Source organism: Anser cygnoides, chromosome 2 (genome assembly GCF_040182565.1).
Source record: "Anser cygnoides isolate HZ-2024a breed goose chromosome 2, Taihu_goose_T2T_genome, whole genome shotgun sequence".
Classification (NCBI taxonomy): Eukaryota; Metazoa; Chordata; class Aves; order Anseriformes; family Anatidae; genus Anser; species Anser cygnoides.
The window spans coordinates 49,108,232-49,127,500 of NC_089874.1; the positions used below are offsets into that span (position 1 = coordinate 49,108,232).

At 38.1% G+C, this 19,269-nt stretch overlaps 1 protein-coding gene across 3 annotated transcripts in view; it reads right to left on the bottom strand.

Moving 5' to 3' along the window:
• Positions 1 to 15,286: 15,286 nt before the first annotated feature.
• SALL3 (spalt like transcription factor 3) overlaps positions 15,287 to 19,269 on the bottom strand; it is a 21,102-nt gene continuing 17,119 nt past the window's right edge. For all 3 annotated transcript variants that reach the window (XM_048075844.2, XM_066992051.1, XM_066992050.1), the window contains 3 exons: positions 18,422 to 19,269; positions 17,865 to 18,205; positions 15,287 to 16,910 (listed from right to left, as the gene is read on the bottom strand). The exon at positions 18,422 to 19,269 is cut by the window's right edge and continues 2,089 nt beyond it. In XM_048075844.2, the coding sequence (XP_047931801.2) occupies positions 16,479 to 16,910; positions 17,865 to 18,205; positions 18,422 to 19,269 (1,621 nt within the window). In that variant the 3' untranslated portion in view covers positions 15,287 to 16,478. The remainder of the gene's footprint in view (positions 16,911 to 17,864; positions 18,206 to 18,421) is intronic.

The following is a 19,269-nucleotide window of genomic DNA, read 5'->3' on the forward strand; positions in this document are numbered from 1 at the left end:
TCCTTGCTGGCAGGGCAGCATGAGAAGTAAAATGCTTGGCTCTGTGTAAGCACTGCTCTGCAACAACTGAAAACATCAGTGTGTTATCACCACTATTTTCATCAAAAATCCAAAACACAGCATTGTGTGAGGCTCTATAAATAAAATTAACTCTGTCCTAGCCAAAACCATGACAGTCTCAAAGTAACCTGGAGTCCACAATGCAAACAGGTATCCCTAGGGTCACCTTCTGACTTCTTAGACTGCTGCTGTAGCCAGGCATGTCCTCCCTTCAAATGTTAAAATAGATCTGCATATTCCAATTTACATATTTACACATTAACTTTTCAGGAGGCTTGAGACAAATACAAATGCATGTTGAGGCCTTTCACTGTGCCTCTAAAGAAACATGCCAAACCATAGGCTTTACTTCAGCTCAAGCTGCTGAAAAAGTCCAGTGAGTTTGTAAAACACCTCTTTTCTAGCACACCTGCCTCCCTGTGAGAATTCAGAAGTACAATAGTTTGCTAGTTTCAACTATCATGCCCCCTCCCCAGTCAAGATAGTTTTATCATTAAAATTTCTTCATATCATGGGACATCTATGTGACTTCTTAGGCTTCCAAGCACAGAAGTTACTTTTGAGAACAGAGCACAGCCCTTTGCACTCCTTTGACCAAATTCTGACGGCTAAGGTCTAGCACTGTGCAAGAACAAACTAGATTTTTGTTACATAAAATAAAGGCTGTCATACTTTTTATTGAACTAGGATATCAGTTAGATTCCTAAGAGCAGTTGTAATAGAATCAAGTTACAATGTCAGTGTGATAAAAGGTATCACATCATTACTTTGTCCTTTTTACCTTATTCATTCACAGATTGAAGTTCCCTGGATTCCTGTCAAAAGAATTGGTCTTTTAAGAATAGAATAGACCAATGTCATCTTTATACAGTTTGGGAATTCATCTTGAGTAGCCCAAAGATTAACAATATCGGTGATAATTGAGTCAAAGGCATCTATGGAATACACTAACAACAAAATAGACCAAGGAACAAAAGATGGGTAATTCAACAGCACACAACTGCTGAATAATCATTTTAACCTTACTAAGGGTCAGGAAGGCAAATAAAATAAATAAAAAATGAATGGGTCTAAAGAAAGGCGGAGGGAAGGAACAGTAACATTCTCAAGGAACTAGGCAATTTTGAAGAAATATGTGTGCAGAACAGAAATCGTACAGCTGTTAACAGGAAAGAAAAATCAATTTTACACTATATAAAGAGGTACATTTACATCATTCTGATTATGTTGGGAAAGGATTAGAATTTCACTTTCTTCAAAGCATTCTTGCAATGTGTCATATGACTCTTCCTTATCTGATGATCATGATGATGCATAAAGAACAGCACCTCTCAAGCAACACTCTATTCAGTAACAGACCACCTTGTCTCCCTTAGCTTCCTGGCTGCCAGATCTCATGTCTTTGTTTTCCATAGGTAGATTTAATTAAAGCAGGAGAATGAGAGCTATAAAGGTTCACAAACAGTAACTAAAGGTGAAAAAACAAGTGAGGGAGGAGAGTAAAAAATGCACATGTATTCAGGACCTCATAGCAAAAGATAGGTAGATCAAAACTATTATCGACATAAGCAAGTGGTGCAGAAGAAAGCAAATCCCAGACAACTGAATTCAGATGTTGTTGGCATAGGAAAATACAAGGCACCATTGCAGGAAATACAGGTGTTTCATAAATGTGGTATGTAAGCAATTTTTACTCTTTCTTTAAATATAGTTTTAAACTGTATCATTCTGATTTGAGTACAGGTACAAAATACACTTGCATGTATGCAAGAACAGGATTGGCCAATGTCCATAAGTAAATCCATCCTATCTGTTCAGACTAGAAGCCTTTCATTTCATTCCATTTCAGCCATTTTAACTTCCCAGCTACTCTATGCGTGCTTTCTCAGAAGGGAAAAGCAGCAACATGAATCATAGCTCCAATACCAACTAATTCAGACTCAGGGAGTCGCAGAGGTGGTAGTTGTGAGCCTCCCCCCACATTGTACTCACCTCTTCTTTGGTGTGTATGTGATGGCTTTAGAACATAGCTCAGTAACTGTGCTTGCCAAGAAAAGTTCCACGGGAATCAAACTGTTTGTTGTTTTATCAGAACCACCATTTTGAATTGTTTCTGGCAACATATAGAAACCAAATGCAACTACAGGTTTGATTACAGTCTGGTCTGCTTGTGAAGCAGGTCTATGGGAGTGGATAGCCGTGCTCTCTATCAATGACATTTCCTGATTAGTTTCAAATACTGTCAGAGATTCAGAAAACAGCCTGGAGGCGGTTAACTGTAATGAGCTGCATATTAGAAGAAATACATTCATCTCTGTCCAAGCAAAGGCACTGTCGACTAATGGGGAATTATGTCCTTTACCATATCCACCTGTTTACTACCTCAGATCTCCACCACTACTATTTTCTCTTGGACGGATATTAGCCTTCCTTCTTTCTTACTCCGTGTGATACAGACACTGTGAGTTGCAGAAGCTCAAAGCAGTGTGGAAGCAGGGCCAATTTTGTGAGACCAGCACATGCGCAACGTGAGCTGAAGTGCTACAGATAGTCCTTGATAAATGCTCTGTTTAGCTAAGATGCACTTTGCATGTTCGAAGTGAGCCCATGTAATTTGTTATTGTACTACTGTAACTTGCAATAGGTCAACATTTATAGCAGTTAGTGGAGCAATTCTAGATTTAAAGTTTGACACAGAAGCAAAAACAGGGCTAGGGCTGATAATTACAAATGAGTGATTTTCAGAGTGATAAATACTAATAAATAGTAAGAAAGGTTTGTCTTAAGGTATATAAACAAAGCCAAGCTGTTAAAAAAAAATAAAACAACAACAACAACAAAAACCTGCAGGCTGCACCCAAGGTATGTACATTATATACTACTTCTGATGCCTTGTATTCTTTGTAGTCATCCTATAAAAAGAGATTTTTTCCTAAATGTTTAACAGCCTGGATAAATATACATCACTTCTTTATACAACCCTTCCATTTCCTTCTTACCTTTTTCTTCCTTCCTATGCATTTTTCTTGTCTTCTGCTTAATTTATTCTAAGCTGTGGTAAGTTATTCAGCAGGGCTGTTGTCATCAGTTTATGCCAGTTTATGCCTCAAGCTTTTGCTATAAATTTGAACAACATTTTCTGATCACTTTAACAGTGAGGTTTTAGTAAGTGACTAAAACCCAGGTTCATTCTGGGAGAAAAACAGATCCCCCAGTTTCTACACATTAACCACAGGAGGAATATATATATTGTAGATACATCACTCCAGAAGAAATACAACTTCAGGCTTGGGCACAAGTTAGTGGGAGTTTGTTTTCATAGAATCATGGAATCATAGAACATCCTGAGTTGGTAGTAACCCACAAGGATCAGTGAGGACAAATCCTGGCTCCACACAGGACCACCTGAAAATCTGAGAGTGTTGTCCAAACACTTCTTGAACTCCGGCAGGCTCAGTGCCTTGACCACTGCTCTGGGGAGCTTGTCCCAGTGCCTCACCACCCTCTCAGTGAAGAACCTTTTCCTAACACCCAGCCTGACCCTCCCCTGTCCCAGCTCCATGCCATTCCCTCGGGTCCTGTCGCTGTCCCCAGAGAGCAGAGCTCAGAACCTGCCCCTCTCTGCTCCCCTTGTGAGGAAGCTGCAGGCCACCATGAGGCCTCCCCTCAGCCTGCTCTGCTCTGGGCTGAACAAACCAAGAGATCTCAGCTGCTCCTCATACATATTGCCCTCTAGACCTTTCACCATCTTTGTAGCCCTCCTTTGGTGACTCTCTAATGTAAGTTTTATGCCTTTCATATATTGTGGTGCCCCAAACTGCACACAGTACTCAAGGTGAGGCCGCACTAGCTCAGAGCAGAGTGGAACAATCCCTTTCCTTGACTGGTTAGCAATGTTGTGTTTGATGTACCCCAGGGTATGGTTGGCCCTTTCATCTGCCAAGGCATGCTGTTGACTCATATTCATCTTGTTGTTCATCAGAACCCCCATATCCGTTCCTGTGGGCCTGCTCTCCAGCTTCTCATCTCTCATCCTGTATGTATATTCAGGATTGCCCCGTCTCAGGTGCATAGTCTGACACCTGCTCGTGTTCTGTTTCAGAACAGAGAACCAGCTATCAAATACAAAGTCACTTTAGTGGCTATGCATTATTTAAAGGTGTACACTGAAAGAAAAAAATGAAGAAAAAACTACCCCATTCAGCTGCATGTAAGAATAGAAAAGAGCAAGTCATCTGGTATCTAAAAAGGTAAAAACATCCCTATGATAGGTGCTTTCTTATTTCTATGAAGACAAATCATTTACAGCTAGTACAATTTCAGCTAGTTATTCAGTTATGCATACTGTGAACAGAAAAGTACCAATTATCAGAGTACACAATAACATGCAACAAAATGGGTTATTGGCATAAAGATAGCAAAAGTTAAACATAAGCTTAGGAAAGTTTACCCAAAGTTAGTAAACTAGAATATAGATGAGTTAAAAACAAAACAAAACTGTATCAGAATCATAGAATCATTTAGGTTGGCAAAGACCTCTAAGATCATCAAGTCCAACCATAAAATCACCAGCAGAGCTTCAGCTCCATCGTAACACTCTAATCATGAAAACAATAGTACATCAGTTTGACATGCTCAGAAGTCAAGTCATATCTCTGTCTTGCAGTGCAGCAATAGCTTTCTGCTTTCTTATGCCGTGTTAAGGTCTTGCTCTTCCACTGTGTGTTTAGTTCAGCAGTGAGGTATGGTATGGCTCAAAGATCCCACTCCAGTAGAAAAGTTCCAACCTTTGTAGACTGTGAATGGCTTCTCAGCACAGGTTCCCTAGCTGTAGTGTGATTTCTGCAGCTGAAATCTGTTTTTACCTCTGACTTAATTAGCCAAAGTTTTCCTTTGACCCTGTGACTCAAGACAAATAGAACAAGGCAATTTATTCTAAGCATTTGAGTGAAACTTTACATTTTAACATTCTCCATAAAAATCAATGCTAAGAAATGTGTATCAATATCTTAAGCCTCCAAAGACTTAACCCCAACCACAGTCAGGAGGCTTGACTGGCAGCCACCTCCTCAGAAACTGCAGAAGAATGCTTAATGCTCCGGAAGGCAGAATTCCATTGATATCACAAAAACAGAAGCTTGAGGAACAGATGACTCTGAGGTATTGGCATAACAGTCTTTCAATTCTATATTATTTTAGTGCAGTGTTGCTAGGTTCTGGGTTTTGTTTTCATTTCAACAGTCGTTATAATGATTAGAAGTAGGCTTTAAATCTTAAAGGATTTTTTCTCTCAAATGAGCAATGTCTCTACATTTTACAAGATAAGTTCCTTACGAGGAGTTTGCACTTGAAGTGGAAACTGATAATAATAGTTGCACTCCAAAGACAATTTCTAGGCATTTTTGCAAAGTATTATCCTTTTGAAAGAAGATATAGTGGACATATTTTTATACTAATTTTAAGAATATGGTAGAATGTTTAGCCCATTGAAAGATGCAGCTAATTGATCTTAGAGGAAATATTAAACTCTCATAAAAATGGGAATGAAAAATATAGACTAAATGTTGAATGTATTGTAATTCCCAAGTAAAATCTGCAAAACTGTACATATTTTAGGTTTTGAGATTTATTTAATTTTTAAGTTAAAAATCTCAGTCTAACAGCCTATGCTCAGGGTAGTGAATTGGTAAAGAAGATCATTTATTTTTTAGGCAAAAATGGAAGATAAGTTGGCTTTCTTATTCTGTAAGACTGAACATCTCCAAAGAGATTTTAAATGGAGCCTGTTGTCTTACTAATTTGCACACCATGCTTTTTATTTTATTGTGATTTATTTTTTTCTTTTTTTTTTTCTTGATTGAAACCTTGGTAAGGAACAGTTTAAACCCTAGTAGTTGCTAGGCATAACTCTAGGCCAGCATGTGCCAAATATGCCACAGCACGAAGTCTTTAGTTGTCATCCAGCATACTGTGTGTAAGCAATTGGCAAGCTTCTTCTCCCCCTACCTCCCAGGACTTTTGTTATTGAATTGCTACATAGTGTATCTTTGCCTAATTGAACTCATTACTTAAGAGACTACTTTGTCTACACAAGTATTCAGGAAATATTATTCCTGAATAACCATGTTTATTTTCTTATGCTGGAACAAGAATGGGCTAGATAACATAACTAGATAAAATAATGAATAAACAGGCCCTAAAAGATGTTCTGCCATCTTTGCTGAATCTAGAGATACCCCTTAGAAATTCTACAAGGAGCAATTCTCTTCTCACACATGAGAGTTGGAGGAGTAAGCCCATCTTCCCAGGAGCATGGCAAGTGAATTATGAAACCACATCAGAGAAGTCAAATCCATAACGGCAAGAGAAAAAGATGTTGGAAGTAGCAGTCCAATAAAGAATTAATTCCAAAGACTTTAAAATAGATTCAGAGAATCACAGCATCATAAAATAATAGAATCATAGAATGGTTTGTGTTGGAAGGGATATTAAAGATCATCTAACCCTCTCTCCCCCCCACCCCCTCCCACCATGGGCAGGGACATCTTCCACTAGACCAGGCTATTCAAAGCCCCATCCAACCTGGCCTTGAACACCTCCAGGGATGGAGTATCCACAACTTCTGTGAGCAACCTGTTCCAGTGCCTCACCACCCTCATACTAAAGAATATCTTCCTTATATCTAATCTAAATCTACCCTCTTTTAGAACCATAGAATCATATAATGGCTTAGGTTGGAAGGGACCTTAAAGATTATCTAGTTCCAGCCCTCCTGCCATGGACAGGGATGCCACCCACTAGATCAAATTGCCCAGGACAACCTTCTCTTTCACTAGCCCCCAAATACCACAGAATGTCATCGGGGCAATTCTTCCACATTTAAATTAAAGAAACCATTACTCCTTGTCCTGTCACTACACTCTGTGACAAAGAGTTTCTCACCAGCTTTCTTGTAGGCCCCCTTTAAGTACTGAAAGACTGCTATGAGGTCTCTCTGGAGCCTTCTCTTCACCAGGCTGAACAACCCCAACTCCCTCAGCCTGTCTTCATAGGAGAGGTGCTCCAGCCCTTTGATTATCTTTGGTGGCCCTCCTCTGGACTTGTTCTAATAGGTCCATGTCCTTCTTGTGCTGGGTGCCCCAGAGATGAACACAGTACTCTAGGTGGAGTCTCACAAGAGCAGAGTAGAGGAGGAGAATCACCTCCCTCAACCTGCTGGCCACACTTTTTTGATGCAGCCTAGGATACGGTTGGCTTTCTGGGCTGCAAGTGCACACTTCCAGCTAACGTTGAGCTTCTTGTCGAGCAACACCTCCCAAATCCTTCTCCTCTGGGCTGCTCTCAATCCATTTTCCACCCAGCCTCTATTTGTGCTTGGGAGTGCCCTGACCCAGGTGCAGGACCTCGCACTTGGTCTTGTTGAACATCATGAGGTTTGCACAGACCCACCTCTCCAGCCTGTCCAGGTGCCTCTGGATGGCATCCTTTCCCTCGTCTGTGTCTATCACACCACGAGCTGGGTGTCATTGGCAAACTTGCTGAAGGTACACTCAATCCCACTGTCCATGCTGCTAATAGAGATGTTAAATAGAGCTATGTAAAGGTGTGATGGAGTACACACACACACAAAAAAGTGTATTTCTGTCTTCAAGATAGAAATATCTGTCCTTGCAGTCTTTGCCATTACCCCATACTGAATGTGGCCAGTGCAGGAGGCTGGGGGCAACCCATCAGCCAACAACACTTTCCCAGGCAGTTTTAGCGTGGGCTGAAGGCTATGCTCCCACACAATGCCCAGGCTGGGTTTATAGTGTTATGTGGGAGTTGGGCCAATCCCATTATTGACTTTGGATGTAACCATCATTTTTCAAGGGAGTGAGAGTCTTGGAATTGGTATGGATGCAACTTTTGTTGGGCCAGGTAGCCTCTAGAATGGGTGCAGGTCTGTTACATACGTTAGTATAGATATACCTTGTATATAACATATTTGCTCCAGTATGTGCTGTTAATTATAGCAGAAAAAGTGCACTAGGATTTATGGTTTAAAAAAAGGCAAATGTCTTGCTCTGATTAAAAAATGATGTTTTAATCACTAGTGGCCATTTGATATTTCTAATATGAGTGTAAATCAGGAGTGATTTTGTAGAAATTAGAATAACGTCTGTGTTGGGTAACAGAGATCAGAATGAGGAGTTTTATAGTTGTATTATCAGTATGTGCTAAGGGCCATTTTCATTCCCATTTTGGAATGATAAGCTCTAGAAATACTGAAGCACAGACTTTTTTTTCTAAGACCCTGGAGCAGGGATAAACTGGAAATGTGCCTGGGATAGTCCCACACACTAGCATTGACTGGACAAGCCTTCTGGTTTCTAGAGTTTCCTCAGCCTAACAAAGGAACTTGTCAAATCGGAGTATTTCCTGAGCCAATGGGGAATTCTAATGAGAAGCTGCATGTGGGAGAAACGCTGCTCAGCATCCCCCCAGAACTATTCTTGACTTCAGAGAAGTGAACCCTTGTGGAAAAAATAAAGTTCATGATTTAATAATTGTGTTGTATGTTGTATTAGTTGTTTAGGAGTGTGGTTCTGCTTCTTTATTATATACATTAAAAACAAAACAGTAAAGTAAAGTAAAATCTGGTGCTAATATCTCAAACTCTTCCACATTTTCTGTTGTTCAGGAACAGTACCATGCTCATGTTTGTGCTTAACACCACTATTGTCATGATATCTGTATTGGCTGCTTTTCATGTAGTATATGATCCTTTTATTTTTCTCCCGTTTAGCACTGGAAATATAAAGGTAAAGACAAAAGGCAAAATATTTCACTCCTCTGAAATATATTTCTCTCTGCACATTATGTGGATAGTTCCATTTAAATAACAGCAAAGTTTATTATCACAGTTTGCTTGTTGCATAGAAGAAAATTAGCCACTAATTAAATGTAACTTTGATGCAGGTTTGGGGGAAAATGAATATTTAAGAAAAGTATGGAAAACCAAGGTAAGTGTGAAAGAGTCTCCAGTTATATAACACTTCAGAATGGAACTAGTTATATCTGTAATAAGTACACAGTTGAGGCTAATAAACTTGAATGCATCAATATGCGAGTGTGCAGTAATCCTGAGTGGAAGAAACATTTTGAAATTTTTCAGAGTTTCAGGGTGCTGAGATTTGCTATATTGATTCTTGTGCGGTATCTTCTACTCATAGTGCCAGCAAGAGAAATGGATTGGAAATAGGCAGAAACATGACCATAGGCATGGTCATGTACAGCAAGGCAAAGAAACCAAAGACGTGAGCATAGCAGTGCTAGATTGCAGAGGAGAAAAAGAAGAAATGTCATCACAGAAGAAATCTTGGCAATTTCTTCATGGAGGTAGTAGGATAGGGGACTAGGAAAGTTCTCAGCTGCAGAAACTACCAACCTCATTTGATAATCTACCTTCTGTGAGGTTGGAATGCAGATATTGTAATATGTCTTGATAACATATATAAAAATGTCCTTCCAATGAGTAATAGTGGTTGACACTGCCATTAGTTTACTTACGTTGTGGAGCATTGAGCTAACCAATGTAAGCGAAAGTACCACAGCCTGGCCCAGACTATTGCCAAAAGCTGGGATGGACGTCACTTTCAATAACACAAAATATACTAGCAACTGTTTGAAGATTTAACTGAATTTTCTTTTAAGTAAATTTTCACAATGCACAGGGAACTTTTTCTGCTACCTATTATGTACATAAGAGAATGTTTAAAATGAATGTTTAAAAGAGCAAAAACCCAACCCAAACCTCCCAGATCAGGCACATTATTCAGTATAAAGTGATAGAAAACAAATGGAAATTTGCTCATATTTCCTGATGATCACATCCTTTTATGTGCACATTTCATTTGCTGCACGCAACAGGAAATAGAATAGGAAAAAACAACTGATTGGAAAAACTGGCTGAGTAGCAGGTGCTAATCCATACCTAAGGAAGGCAACAAGCTACAATATGGCTGGTAAACAGAACCAGGTAGTGAAGAGATGTCAGTAACTCCCAGAGGTAAAAGAAAGAGGTTTGCCCATTGCTGCGCTTCTACCTTTACTCCAAAAGATACCTGAGTGAAATCAGTGGGACTAGCTTCATTGAGAACACCTTAAACAAATCTAAACCAAAACTTTTCCTGAAACTCAAAGAAAAAAGACAAGAGTATCAATAGAATTAATTCAGCTAATATATTTAGCACATGAACAGTTGCCTAAGGGGTTGCTTAACATAGTACTATAAATCAGATAATTATGTATTCTTACATCTAAAAAAATATTAGATATAATTTGCCAATCTGGGAAACAAATTACTTTCTGTTCAACATCCAAATGATAGCAAACATTATCTTTGGAATTAATTAATTATTTATTTTAACATACTTATATACAGTGAGCGACTCATCCTGATAAAATAGTTTGCTTCAACATAAACTAAATAAAGACTTTTATGAATTAAAGTTAACACATTTGAGACTTAGAAACTTTCCTCACAAGCCTACATAAATATAACCACACTGATGATATGTCTTCTGTTGTCATGATTTTCAGTCTGTGTCTTTACTGAGGGCCAACACCATTTACCGATGTTTTAGTTGCATCTGAGATGGATAACGCTTGAACAAAATACTCAACACACATTTTGAAATCAATTCTAAGCAGCTAAAGAGATTTTAAACGTACATGTTTATAGGTACATGTATATTATATATTTGTGTATAATAATATATACACACACATTTATTTTAATGTTTAGCTTTAATAGCAAAAAGTACAGTAGAATTCCACTGATAGCAAGATTTGATTCTAGATTATCCATAGAAAATTGGTGCACTTTCTGAAAATCAATACAAGCTCAAAACAAGATGTGATATCAGATAACTCTAAGCTGTAGTCTAAACCTGATAATCAATTTGAACACCTAAATAATTGAATGAAACCCACTAGAGTAATTAGATATTTGATAATGAAGAACCGCCATTGGAAAAATGTTACTGAGTAAAATTTTGTATCAATCCCAAATAGGTGAACGTACAACATTTAGGATAAGGCTTCTCAGTCCTGACTGGAGCCTGTAAGTACTACTGGAGTACAAATAATAAATAATAGTACATGTACTGTAAACTCTCTAAAATCAGTGGTAATACCAAGCATTTTCCATCTTTGAAACACTACAGACATAAAATTATTCCTCACAACACCCCTGTGAGGTAGGTACAAAAGTATTTCCCCATCTTTACAGACAGGGCAACTCATCCCAATACTACAAGGTGCTAGCTGACTCAGGGGCGGGGGGTTAGGGGGGTATTCAGTCCCTGATTCCCAGAGACTACAGACTATTTGTAGTCCAGAGACTACAATTATCAAGCAGAATAGGAGTCTAATTAGAGATTTGCCCACTTCCCTAAAATACATCAGTGGCACAGCCCAAAGCTTTTGGCTTTCTAATATGACACTTTGTCAGTGGATTAAGCCATTCTGCCTTCTGAAAAAATAGAATACTATATATTGGTGCTGCTACATGCACAAACATGTATTTCTCTTTTAATTAATCTGCTGATACCTTTAATATCTGCAAAGGGAAATAATTTTCCTGTTAGTGTCTACATTGCATAAAAATCTCACAGCCAGATTCTTGCATTTCTGCTTTTGTATATAAAAGTTACAAGTTCTTTTACTCATTTATATGCAAAGAGACTGATTATTCATGATTTCATTCTCACATCAAATTTTATGTCAAGGGACAGTCAACTTTTTTAGACCCAGATTTCAGGGCCTCCTTTAAAATGGGGATAATACTGCTGTCTGTACTAAAATATATGTATTATCTCTTCACTCTTTTAAAAAATAAATCCAGAATGCTTTTGCCTACACATACTTTTAATATACTATATAGCTAGTCACTTGGAGTATCTCTACTGAAGTCCATGAAGATTCCAGTGGTGTAAAAGCAGGCACAATGAAGTTGGGATCGGGATCTCCATCCTCCTGACCATCTGTGACTGCTTTATACTAGCACAGTAACAAACTTAATGCCTTCATCTGAAGAAAAGAGTGTGAATGGCATGTTTGTTAGCAAATCCTGCAAGCTACACACGTACCTGATCACATCGTTGATGACTTCATCATTCATTATGTTAGTTTTACAAACAGATGTAAAAAAACAGGCAGCTCTTTTGACTTCTGCAGAATTAGAGAAAAAAGGGAAAAAAATAGTACATGGTCTCTTCCAAATGACAGAGTACACGCAGAGAAGTAAATTAAAGGCAACAAAAATACAGACAAACGCAGCTGTAAGAAAACAAATATTTGCCAAGATAAAAAGGACAAAATAGGTAAAGGAATAGATATTATATTGACAGCTAATAATGACAAAAGAAAAAATAAAATAGGCAAGAAAGTAGTTATGTCAATCATTTGTCATAAGTGCTCTCTTTCTAATAACGTGTGGAAAAAATATAAGTGAAGAGTTTGAAAGCCTTGCTGGAACTTTCACAATGTAAAATAACCCTCCCCTCAAAATATCATAGCATGCAATTTTTCTGATTATAGAGTTCCTACATGGCTCTATTTTTAAACATCTGTAATTGAGCAGACATTGACAATTTTTATCCATGTAACACATTTTAATCTGAACTTTCTTCCTATAATAACAAAAACAATCCATTGCATATTTAAAAAATAGATACAATAGATACTTCTGCTTTCATCCTTTTTGTGGGGGAGGAGAGGAAGGCAGGTAATTTTCCTCTTATGTTTTAAGCAGTATCATAACTATCAGTGCCCTTTCGCTTTCTTTTTTTGCATATCATGTTTTCTCTCAGCAAGGCCCAGGGATGTGCATGCAGGGTGAAAAGCACAAGCACAAACCTATTGTTGTTGTTGAGTCACCAGAGGAAACTGGTCTCTTTGCGTAGACCTTATAAAACCATAGCAAGGCCACTGAAAGATGATTAATTCAGATTTTTTTTCTTTTATTTATTTTTTGTCCATTTTAAATGCAGCAGGCATTCATCACTGGATTATAAAAGCTTGAAGGTTACTCAAACATACAGCTTTTTTTGCAGGAGATACTTAATCACATGCCTAACTTTAAGAATGTAAATACTTGCATTTAAATTAACATGAAAAAATAATTTGCTTAAAGTTAGACATGCTTTGACAAATTGGGGTCTTAAAAAAAAAAATCAAAAACACACAACAAAACCACCACCACCAACACCGACAACAAAAAAAGCCATAGGTTTTAACATACAGAATATGTCATTTGGAATGAATGGATGCGATTTCTCAGTTTTGTTCTTACTTTTGTATTTTAGATTTTGAACTGCTTCTGATAAATTTCTTCACAAATTTTATCATGCAGTGTATCATGAATATTAGGCAAATGCTTAAACAACATGAAAAGGAAGCTTTTGTTGTTGAACTACACGAGAATTGTTCAGAATGCAATCAATCTGAAACAGTAGTACTTCTAAAGGCTGTTTTCTCCCCTCCATATTTTTTTCTTCTACTGTCTTGCAAGAAATGCTCTTAAGGATTTATTTTTATTGGAAAAGAGACTTGAAGAATTCTACCCCTTTGCACCATTAATATATATTAGAATTGCATTTGAATACAAGGTGTCGACCTTATTCCGATTTTCAGATGCAACGATTAGAAGTCATTGACACCAATCTACTACAAGTGACCTTGTTCTCATATCTTGCTCTGTTATTAGAATAATCAAGGAACGCAATTCAGAAATAATATTACATCCTGCACTTTATTCAATTCCATATGACAAAAATAGTAACCTAGACTAAGACATCCATTTCAATCAGTAGATGTGTCAAGCCAACAAGATTTAATAATAAAAAATATTGGATCTAGGTAACAATTCCCAGCTGGTTCAGGGAGGCTCCTAGCCCTACATGGTATCGCAGTATAAAAATAGTGTCTCTCTTCACCATGCAGAGAGGATTGACCTAACCCTGAATACAAAATGGGGTCAGTCTTACTGTACCATCATCAACCATCTTATTTACAACACTTTACATTTTTTTTTACTTTTTCTTTTTCTTTTTTTTTTCTTTTTCCTTTTTTTTTTTTTTTTTTTTAAGTATACACATCCTTTAGGTAATCAAGATAACACTACATGGTACCAAATACTAACAAAAAAAAAAAAAAGACACACCAAAAATGACACAGATAAATAAAAACATTCAATTGCTGAAATACAGCAACATTGAGCCACCTCAGTTTTCTCTTTTAAAATGCTTGGAAACACACCTAACCACCCACATATTGTGGCAAAAAAAAAAAAAAAAAAAAAAAGATGTTATATTGTAGAGGCATTATAGATATATAACTTTGTTTATATATAGATATATATATCTATATATCTCTATCTCATCACTGTAGAAAACGGAGCTGTATAGTTCATTGTTCATTTCCAATAGAAACAAACAGCTAATAAGTCTTTGCAACACTTTTCACTCCATTACATGATGGCTGAAATAGTCCATCCTCTCACAGTAATGGTTTTTGTCGTATAAGAAAGATTGTCCTATTTTTCAGTCTCAACTGAGAAGACCTCACTGTCTGATTCATTCTTCAGGGGCATAAAACTCCTTGCGCTGTTACCCAGCTACCCATAATGTCCCTCAAGCAATTCTGCTGGACGGAAGTTCATAGTGTCAGACTACACCATGCTTGTAATGCACAAAAATGAGGTAGTACACAAAATGTTTACTGTTCAAGTTTTGATTAAGCCCCAGTCTCCTCTGCATCCCCAGCCTAACTTACAAGTGGAACCATTCCCTTTATTTACTCAGTGTAATTTTAAGAATGCAATCAACATAAAATTATATTCAATTAATCAGAGTACATTGTGCTTCCAAGCAATCTGAGAAGATAATCAGCAAGAGTTGGAAATAAATACAGGACATACTGCTGCTCATACTGCCCAAAAGTTATTATTTTGTTCCCCGTGTTATTAGGCAGTCAACATCTTTCTTGTGGGTATGTGTGAAAGAGACAGAACAGATTACAGTAAAATTAAACCTACACAATGTTCTCCTTCATCTATCCTAAGCTTGTATTAATATCACACTTCCAAGATAAATTTATCAGAATTCTGTTGGGGGTGGTCACGCTTTTAAGTGGGCTTTGTAGGAAAGTTAAATGAATCATTTCAATTTAAGAAATGGCAGGCCCCATATTTCCTAAGGATCTGACAGTTCTCTGCAGCTTTTCTGCTTAGTTAATAGAGGTCTCTCATTGTTTGACCTTAAAACAAAACAAGAAACTGTAACAGGGTTTCCCCCCTTATTCCTTAAGTCAAAGTACTATTTATAAAATAGTTTACATCTTTGTTCAGTTTCAAATTATAGACAAACCTCCCTAATACAAAATACTAAAAGTGCAATAGTATAAATTAAGAGTTTGCAACCACATTATACAAACATTACCTTTTTATTGTACAGCTTTGATAACATGAAGTATTAATCACAACTGCTTATAAAGTTGTGAATAATTTATGGTGCTAAGGTTTGTCTGTAACTTGTTTTCCAATCATTGAGCTAAAGTCCACACTACATTTTTTTTTCATTTAATAGAACAACTGTCCACATAGCAGCTACAAATACTTAAATTAAAAAAAAAAAAAAAGTTTGTTACTGACAGGTACTTGCACATGAAAAGCATGCTATCTTTCCCAATAAAATTTCACAATTTTGCCTGCATTGAAATTAACCACTTACTTATAGTAAAGCAAAACTTGCTTAAAAAATAAAAATAAAAATAAATCACATAGCCAGATGTATTTTGCAGTACAAAAGCTTCATTTAAGTTTGGGGCTAGTATATTGTCTGTTACCCGCATAATCTTAACATTATAAATACTACAGACAAGGATACTGTAATAATACACAGCATTGGGGTACTAAATCACTTATTTAAGATTAAGGTTCCTAAAAACATAGTCCATGTTGCTAACTAATTTGAACAAAACCAGCAAATAAGTGTGACAGAATGCCATAGTGAAGCCCCCCTTTCTCAGTTGATAATAAGTTTTGTAAGAAGCAAAGTGGACGTAGACTAGCCTCTTTCTGTTTCTAACGAAGTTATCCAAGGATTTTTTTTTGTTTGTTTGTTTCTGTTAAATTAAAAGGTTTTTAAAGTTCTCAGTAACAGTCAAACTCACTGTTGAAAGAAGTACCATGCAGATCTTGCAAGACAACTTTTCAGCAGCCACAAAGTTAGGTATTTCTGCTATGGGTAAAATTTTAAAGGGAACCTATGCATTTAGGTCAGGAAACTAATGCTTAGCTTCAAAAGCTGTACATGGAAAAGGACAAGTGTTGTGTCAAGTAGCAGTCCAACAGTTATTCATAATGAATGCTTTTAATTTATGCCAATCTCTTTATTATCCTCAATAAATCTGGTGAATGGACGACTGGCTCCAGTTTCAGAACTTGCTTTGTCCAAACCAACAATGGGAGGGCTGCTGCCTGTGCGAGCTTTGTCCATGCCACTGGTAAGGTTACTTAGAGGCGGGATGGCGCCTCCGCCTAGACTTACTGGGAGCTGAGGAATGCCTCCGTTCTGTATGACAGAAATCTCATTGTTCTTCATAGCAAGTCCATTAGTGATAGCTGCAGCATATTGGTTCCAAAAATTGGGGTCAACATTCATGGCCCGAGCTGCCAAATCTTTCTGGAACATCTCAGAGAACTTCAGCGCATCACCACCCAGCAAAGCCATGGGGTTTTCCACGGAGAGGCGGCGGCCACGGCGTGCAGGGGCGTTATTCCACATGTGAGTTCCCATGTGAACCTGCAGAACAAACAGGACAAGAAACACCTCCACATTAGCACCTTCAGTATTGCTTGCTTAAAAAAAAAAAAAAGTCTTTTAATTCTTTTAATTCATATTGAAAACAAATCAGTTCCAGTTAAGACACAGTTGTAAAGCCCAGTCATGATATACAAAGGAAATTCCAACTTTGTAATCATCTTTCAACGTGCATTTGTTTCTTGTCCGTGGAAACAAATGCAGCACCACAAAAATAAACTGTACATATCCTTTTAGGTTAGATAATTTTGTATGCAAGCTGGAAGTTCTTCATGCTGAAGATTACCAAGTACATTATTTGTACTAGGAGATGGGCATTTTTTCTGCCCTTCCCCTTTTTACATCTTGTCTCTTTTCTTAATATTGTGCCTCATCCCAGAGGCACTGATTATTTTAATAAATATAATATAAAAAAAATCAGGACATGTAAAAATGTATTCCTAAGGCTGTATCCTAATGGTTAACCACATTGTAGGAATAAGAGGCATCAGTCCCATAGTAACCTGTTGTAAATTAGTAAGAAACAGCTTTCTAGTCTGCAATGGCTGCAAAGCAGGATAGAAAATGGAAGTCTGTGATAGGCACACAAGGAGCCAAGTGAACTCTGCATTTCTGGTTTATAGGGAGTTTCTTTTGCACTGCTTTTCCACAAGAACTGCCAGAATGTGTATGTCAGCTGACTGCCTGTTTCATTGTGTGTGTCAGGCAAACTACAATGTGCATGTGCATATACCCAGAACAAGTTTTAAAGCACATATAACTGCACAGCCGCTTTTCAATCCCTATCTTTAACACAGGAGAAACACCACCATTGAAAAAACCTTGAATTTCCCTTATCTCCTGTCTTTGGGACACACACTTAGCACTAACACCTGCTAAGTTCAAGTACAGTGCCTTATTCCCCCCGAGCCTTTACAGTCGTATTTGGCCTCTTACCTTAAGATTCCCCTTTGTGGTAAAAGCTCTACCACAGATTGTGCAACCAAACGGTTTTTCACCAGTATGGGTGCGCTCGTGTATCTGCAGTGCACTTGCTGAGGAGAAGGTCTTCCCACAAGACTGACAGTTGTGCTGCTTGGGAGTCCGGCGAGGGGGGGGTGCCAGCATAGGGGTGATCCCCGGACTCATCACTGTCTGTGGTGCAGCAGGAACCTGGATTCCAGCTGGAAGCGAGGGAACCTCACCCAAAGAGATCGGCTTGCTGTGACCATTCACTTCCATTTTGATCATGGTAGGCGCTGTACTGGTGACCAGGCTAGGAGTACTTTGGCTGGGACCTAGAGTAAAGTTGGGTTCAAATAACTGAGAAGGCAGCTCTTTTAATTTGTGCGTCAGTAAGTGCTGTTTTAAATTACCCATAGTGGAACACCCACGATTGCAGACTGTACAAACAAATGGACGTTCTTTAGTATGGCTGCGGTAGTGAATTTCCAATGCACTCTTACAAGCAAAAGGCTTGCCACAGATATTACAAACAGTACTTTTAAACTTACCACGTTCTCTGTTCAGGAACAGCAGGCTAAAAGGAGCCTCCTCTTTGATGACCGGTCTTCCTGGGTTGGCGGATGTCAGATCTAATGCGCCTCCATTTTCAGTTGCAGGTGGTGGACTGTCTGGTTTTTCTGTCTTTAATTGTATTTCTTGTGGTTCTTCCTGGTTACTGAGACCTGGGGACTTTGATCTAAAACTTTCACTATTACTATTTACAGGAGACAGAGCTTGCATGGAGGAAGAAGACTCTGACATTGCAGGGCTACCTGCACTCTGGCTTTCGAGATCGCCAACAGCCGATGATGAGTCATTGCTTAAATGGTCACTTTCTCCTGATCCATTTTCTATGGATTTTAAACTGGTCAGCTGCTGACAGTTCATGACAGAATCAATCATTTTCATTTGATTCTCCAAAGCAGCAATACTGGAGATCACAGAAGGTGGTGAAGAAGGACATGACCCAGAGTAAGAGATAAGGGGTTTGGATGAGTCACTTGCTGCATCCTTCAACTCTGGGTCCTCTTCCATAGAATTTTCATCAATGTCATCATCGAAGTTGCTCAATGTGTCAATGTTCTTCTCATCATAGGAAAGCTCTGAGTCCATGGCATCCTGGAAGCCCTCTGGTAATGGCGTGTTAGGAATTTGCCCACCCATATGCATACGAATATGCTGCTGAAGAACAACTGCATTTGTAAATTTCTTCTGACAAATGGGACATGAGTGCTGTACTCTAAGTGGGGGCTTCGCTCGATGAACTCCAAAATGTGTTTTTAGATTGCCTTTTGTAGTAAAGGCACGTCCACAAATTTTGCATTTAAATGGTCTTTCTCCTGTATGCGTTCTGTAA